Genomic DNA, 6,708 nt, shown 5'->3' on the forward strand with positions numbered 1-6,708 from the left:
CATTACAATACACTTTCACAGACAACCCCACCACTCCCTGATAGTTCTTAAAGCTATCAAGCTTCTTAATGGATTTCAGGCACAAGATAATTTGTGGTTTCTTCTACTTTTATCCCCATTGCAATTAATTCCACTTTTCAAATGCCAAACTAAAAAGGCGCTAATATTCCCTTTCAATTGATATGCTTTGCTACAAAGCATTTAAAAAGAATTAACACTGTTTTGCCCACTCCAAATAAGATTTTTAGGAGGCATGATTTCCCAATGGAGATCTATACAGGCCATGTAAATAGAACATCACCCAAATGCACAGAGGCACTAAGGAAAAGCTGGAGGGCACGGCTTACCATTTTAGGTGCGGTCACCCAGACTTATTAAAAGACAGGTTTAAAAAGAAAAAACAAAACAACTTTTCACTTTGGACAATGCAAGAACAAATAGCAATTAAGTCTGGGTATCAGGTGTCAATGCATGACAGGTGATGAATCCATTTGACTTGAGACAACTTTTCAAATAAGTTTATTTGAAGCAAAATAAACTATTGCCAAGAAACTTTATGAAAGTTCCATCTCAAAAGGGTCAAAAAAGGGGAATTAACTGCTATGAATTCTTTGCATTCAGGGCTGCAAAACAAAGACACATATTATTTAAATCAGTTTTATTTAAGAATTTCCAACATTGACAACTCTTATAAAAAGCATCCAAGCACAGGACACAGAACTGCAGCAAACAGCATTCTTAGGGGTGGCTGACAGACATTAGAACGCCCACCCTTCTTTGAGACACCCCCAGCTCACTGGTGAGCTCTGCTTCCAAGTACTCCTGCAAAGCACGCCACAAGCTCAGTCCATGTTCTCAACCCACCAGCTTCAGTTCACATGACCACACTTACAGATCAGTAACAGAAGAGAACACACACCATACAGCATTCACAGCAGTTGACAAAGGGAGAGGGGAAATACAAGTATCGTTTCACTTAACACATTCAGCTAATGTGGGTTGTCTAGGAACAAAACTCACTTAAAGTCTTCCAACAGATGTGGATGTCCTTTGAATGCAAGAAACATTCGTACGTTATTTGCTATCATTGCTCTCTGCACACTCTCTCACCAAAGCCACAGGATGGAGAGACACCTCTCGCCAAGTTAAAAAATATCCATTTTGCACCACCGTCTCTGCACGCGCTCTCTCCTTTTCTCGCTCATACTAGCCTTTCATGCCTCGGCACCACCATCAATCCCACACAAGGTTTCAAAAGTTCAAACAGCCTTCTGGTTCCATATCACAGCCTTGCGTTCATAGCGTTGATACGACTCCATGAAATAAAGAGTAGCGGATAAAAATGGGACACCCACCGTCAGAGACGCAGCCTGTGCAGTGTGATGACGAAATCTTGAATGAGAAAGCACGTAGACAGAGCATTCCTACGGCAGAGTATTTACAGCACTACTTTCAGTGAGTGCTTCTTCCGCACACATTTGAAATGAGATGAACTGCAGAGATTAAATGACGGCTTCATACTGTACTTTTGCACATGAACCGAGACAAGTGTTAAACAAAAACAAAAGAACCAAACACTGTGACACCATGATCTCCAGAAAGGAGATCTTCCTAAGGAAAAAATCCATATGGTGGGGTTCAAATTAAAAGAAAAGAATGTAGCTCTTATTAATGGTTTCTGTTTTGAACATGCAAAGAATTCACTTGACGAGTCCAGGGATAAATTATTACAGGAGAAACCCTTTGATATCAATTGTAGTGTGTTGGTTTACCAATCAGGCAAACAGCAGTTCACTTTCAAACACTCAGTATTTCAACCCTTTATGTAACAAAACTTATAAAATTCCTTTAATTCTTCCTCTTTTTCTAAAGAAAATGTCAAAAATACTGCTGAATATACTCCACACTGAACAAACCAATTTTGAAAATTCTTAGTACATATGTATTTTACAATATACTTACCATGAGATTAGAAAAATTTGAATTCCCACCAGTCTGTACAACCAACCGTCATCCACTGTCTACATTCCCCAGCTAGAAGGTTTAGAATCCATGCTTGAGCCAAAGCCTCCATTAAAGCCACTGCCTGACCCTGGATTTGAAGCTGATCCCCAACCAATGGCTGCCCCTGAATTAGAACCACTGTAAGAGTTATTTCCAGACCCAAAGGCCTGATTGGGCTCCCTCTGCATGTTGCCTTGGCTTTGGTTATTACCTGATGGGCCCGACTGGTTCTGCTGACTGGCTAACATGCCCATCATACCCCAGCTGCTCTGCAGCGCTGCCTGGGCGGCAGCCATCATCGCCGGGTTAATGCTGAAAGCACCGAAGTTCATCCCGCCACCCATGTTACTCCCTTGGTTATTTCCCAAGCCAGCCCCGCCCCCTCTACTGTTACCAAATCCACCCTGATTCCCAAAGCCACCTGGATTACCACCAAATCTTCCACTTCTTTCTAACTGTCTATTGCTATTGTGCTTAGGTTCAGCATTGGATATATGTACGCTGATTCCTTTAATGATCAAGTCCTCTCCACAAAGAGACTGGGCAACCTATAAGAAAATAAGGGGTGTAAATAAAGGCGATTAAACCACTGACTTGTACTTCAAAGTAGCAATAAAATTTAGATTTCAAGCCATTATCTAAACTGAAGGAAAAATAAACAATGAATGCTCATTTCATTTAAACTCAAAATAGCCTTGAGCTTTTGTAATGGCAGCAAGAATTTTTCAGTTTACTTTCTAAAGATATATAACACTCTTGGTTAAACACCACACACTGGAAAGTACTAAAACGTTCATCACAGATATCTAGGTCCACATACCCTGCACAGTTTACAAGGTCAGAAAGCTTAGTTATGGATGGCAATTAGCTGGAGGGAAAAGTTCAAGAGAAATTACCTAATTAGCTGGGATAAAAATTTTAAAGAGAAAAATACCTGATCATCTGCAAATGTAACAAAGGCAAAAGCCCTGAATGGTTTGGGAATGAAGACATCTACCACTTCTCCGTACTGGCAAAAGAACTGCCGCAGCTCATCAGCCGTCATGTCCTCTGTACAACGCCCAACAAACACCTTTCTGCTTCGCAGAGGCTCATCCGGGCTTTGCTGAGCAAATTCAAAGGTAGGACAAACAATCAGAAATATTTTATGAGCAATGGAAAAGGCATTATGGCGGAGGATGTAACACAACCTATCTGCCTTTACCTCAGGTGAGTCATTAAAAAATAAGTACATTTTTATTTTTTTGCATTAGCACTCCGCCTTCTTGTAAGACTTCAATGACAAACACAGTTGTAAAGTTTTAAGTTCATGAAAGTATATTTGGATCTAGGAAAGTCAACGACTAATCAATAATGTTCCAAATAAGCAAGTGTTGCTTGGAACAAGTTAGGCTTTTAGAACAAGTTTACTGCACTCTGATCATCTTCATGTTTTAACACGTAACTATGTAAGATTGTTAACGTAGTTTAGTTTAGACTCTCAACCTTCCTAATGCCGCGACCCTTTACTACAGCTCCTCATGTTGTGGTGACCCCAAACCATAAAATTATTTTCGTTGCTACTTCATAACTGTAATTTTGCTACTGTTATGAATCGTAATGTAATTATATATGTGTTTTCCGATGGTCTTAGGCGACCCCTGTGAAAGGGTCGTTCGACCCCCAAAGGGGTTGCAACCCACAGGTTGAGAACCGCTGGTTTAGAGGGATATTTAACTAAATGTTTCAAACAGCCATAAAATATTCAGCATGCATTAAGGTCCCAAGGCTTTAACCAGCCAAGAGATTTCAAGAAAACATCCTGACACTACCTTTCCAAGTGTAGCAGATATGTCACTTTATTTTATAGTGTCTTCTATAGGAAGTTTGTCAGCAAAAGTTCCCAAAGCAGAAATAAAAAAGGCAAAAAAGCAAAGAAATAAAAAAAGCAAAGTACCTTAGAATTAGGGAGTTTACAGTCACACCATCGGCCATCTATCATATGTCTCTGTGACATTACTTTCACCTGGGTTTCATATTCCGTAAATCGGACAAACCCAAACCCTTTTGAATGACCAGTTTTAATATCTTTCTTGACCTAGAAAAAAATCATTTAAATTTACTAAAACAACACAGACACATAACCAAATGAGAAATTCCTTGACAATGTGAATGGCTTCAACTGGATGCAGTGGCTTAATTAAAATTTAAACCAAATTATTCTTGGGGTAAAAACCCCAAGAATAAATCTATGTTGAATTTAGATCCTGTTTATAGCAGAATAATACTTTTACATATCAGAATTTCAATAAAATGTTTTAGAATGCAAAGATAAACTAGATCTAATGTTTACGATCTTAAATTAAAAAATACTGTCTGTTGAACATGAAGGGCAGTGTCACTAAAATAGGAATTCTGGGTGCTCATTCACCCAGAAAAAGAAAAACTGTTAAATGAAATCAAAGTTTACCTGAACCATAAGAACTTCTCCAAAGGTACTAAAATATTCTTTTAGATCCTGCTCAGTTGTCTTCCACGGGAGACCCAACACTATTAAATCAGATGTTTTCTGGACGGCTCTTTTCACTTTCACTGCTGATGAAGCATCTGTTTCATCCATTTTCCTTTTGTTATCTAAACAAAATGAGCAGAAACCTTTTAGAACTCTTCATGTAACACTTTTCAAAACACACTGCCTCCTACAACTAGGAGTGAGAAGCAAAAAGATTCTAAGACCATAAAGATGTTTCAACTTTTGGCAAAGAGTAACTCAGCTCTCAGAGACAGAATAAAGGATTGAGTCAGTGGTTGAGGTGCTTTTCTGGTGCAAATCCAGGGACTCATACCTCTGGTTTTGTAGTGTCACAAGATTACAAATATATATCCTCCCTTCTCAGAAGGCATATCAAAACATAAATAATTCTACTTCACTCTGACTTTGAAATACGTTGAGGAAAAAATCAGGTTAAAAGAGTAATTACCATCTTTTTGCCTATTAAATGTATTTGCTTAATTAACTTACAGGCTATCTGCCAAAAAAAAAAAAAATCAGCAACTTTTATTTCCAGCGGTAGATTTAGGGTGATTTCAATTTTCTTTTCTAAACTTTCAATAATAAAGGCACATTAATTTTTGTAATATTAAAAAACCTTAGGTTTTTTTTTTAAAAAGCAAAATTAGAAAGGGAAGAGAACGAAAATTAAAAAAAACAAAACAGACATTTTGAACAACTTTAGGTTCACAGCAAAACTGAGAGGAAGGCAGAGGTTTCCCATATAAGTACTGTCCTTTCTCCGCACACCCATGGCTTCCCCCATCAACATCCCTCCCATGGTGACACATTTGTTGCAAATGATGGACCTACACTGATACATCATTGTCTAAACATGGCAACATTTGTTCAGATACTTAAACACACAGTTTTCACTTTTAAAAAAAGGTTCTGTAACTTGCAGTTCTCACTCATTTAAACTAGTGCTCCTACAAACTAGTCTAATAGTAAGTAACGTTTAAAGAAATACTTGGGTTATAGGAGACGTTGCACCATGAAAAGAGGCCACCCTCGCCCTGGCGGGTTTGGCTCTGGATAGAGCATGGGCCTGCGGACTGAGGGGTCCCAGGTTCGATTCCGGTCACTGGTTGCGGGCACATCCCCAGTAGGGGGTGTGCAGGAGGCAGCTGATCGATGTTTCTCTCTCATCCATGTTTCTAACTCTCTACCCCTCTCCCTTCCTCTCTGTAAAAAAATCAATAAAATATATTAAAAAAAAAAAAAGAGGCCACCCTCTCGGTCGGACAATGCGGCACAAACACGACTGCGCTGGAGCGTTAGGGCTGCGAAGCCCGGTGGCCACGAACCTTTGGGGTAGTTGACCACATACACCAGGTTGCCCCAGCCGGCGTCCGGGGCGTGCAGAATGCCCTCCACCAGCCGGACCCCGCGCATGCACTGCGACACGGGGTTCCGGTAGCGGAGCCCGCAGGCCCCGGGAAACTGGGCCGTGACCGTGGACAGCAGCACCGTCCCGTCGTCTTCCGATGGAATTTCAATGGGCTCGTCATTCTCGTCTTCCGTTACCCGGATATATTCCGACATCTTCCGTTTTTCTTAAAGGGAAAAGAGAGACGAATGACCAACGCGTGCGTCAAAGGCACCGTTTCCTTATCATCAGCGGACCCGTCCCACGACCCTGCCATTGTCCTAGGGCTTCCAGAAAAGTCCTGGCTGCCTGGGCTCTAGCTGTCTGTCCCCGAAACGGTAGCAGGCGAAGACTCCTGCTAAAATGGGCGCCTCACTCGCTCGCTCATTCATTCATTCATTCCACGAACATCTGCTGCGCGCCTACTGTGCGCGCGGCGCTGCACCGTGCTGGTTCCCAGGGGTGCGGCCAGCAAGAGGGAGACAGCAAACGAGTCGCCATCTCATTACAGCCGTGATGTGTGTACTGGGGAGCAGTCGATGATGTGGGGGGTCGGGGGGAACCTAGGCTGGTGGCGGCGTGTGTGGGAGGAGGAGGGGGACGAAGGCGATTCCCTAGGAACGCGCTGAGCGGCCGGGTCTCAGGCCCGAACGGGCGCAGGGAGCCAGGTGAAGGGAACAAACAGGGAAGAAGGTCCCCCCTGTTCCTCATTTTGGGACTTGGGGGCTCTCTCAACTTGAGCCCCAAGGGCAGCGGCGACAGGTCCTGGGCGACGCGGGCCGCCGCCTCCCAGAAGCCCGTGCGT

At 42.2% G+C, this 6,708-nt stretch overlaps 1 protein-coding gene across 5 annotated transcripts in view; it reads right to left on the minus strand.

The window, feature by feature from the left end:
* The window catches only part of TARDBP (TAR DNA binding protein), a 10,519-nt gene extending 4,411 nt beyond the window's left edge, over positions 1-6,108 (minus strand). For 2 of the 5 annotated variants that reach the window (XR_001514366.1, XR_001514365.1), the window contains exons 1-5: positions 5,842-6,108; positions 4,454-4,617; positions 3,941-4,081; positions 2,939-3,109; positions 1,356-2,552 (exon numbers count right to left, since the gene is read on the minus strand). Coding sequence is in view for 1 of the 5 variants with exons in the window: in XM_006766726.2 (XP_006766789.1) it covers positions 2,022-2,552; positions 2,939-3,109; positions 3,941-4,081; positions 4,454-4,617; positions 5,842-6,079 (1,245 nt within the window). In the remaining 4 variants the exon portion in view is untranslated. Of the gene's footprint in view, positions 1-347; positions 2,553-2,938; positions 3,110-3,940; positions 4,082-4,453; positions 4,618-5,841 lie in introns of those variants that run through there. The other 3 variants (XR_435823.2, XR_001514364.1, XM_006766726.2) reach the window with 3 other exon arrangements.
* Between the last annotated feature and the right edge of the window lie 600 nt (positions 6,109-6,708).

Source organism: Myotis davidii, unplaced genomic scaffold (genome assembly GCF_000327345.1).
Source record: "Myotis davidii unplaced genomic scaffold, ASM32734v1 scaffold299, whole genome shotgun sequence".
Taxonomy (NCBI): Eukaryota; Metazoa; Chordata; class Mammalia; order Chiroptera; family Vespertilionidae; genus Myotis; species Myotis davidii.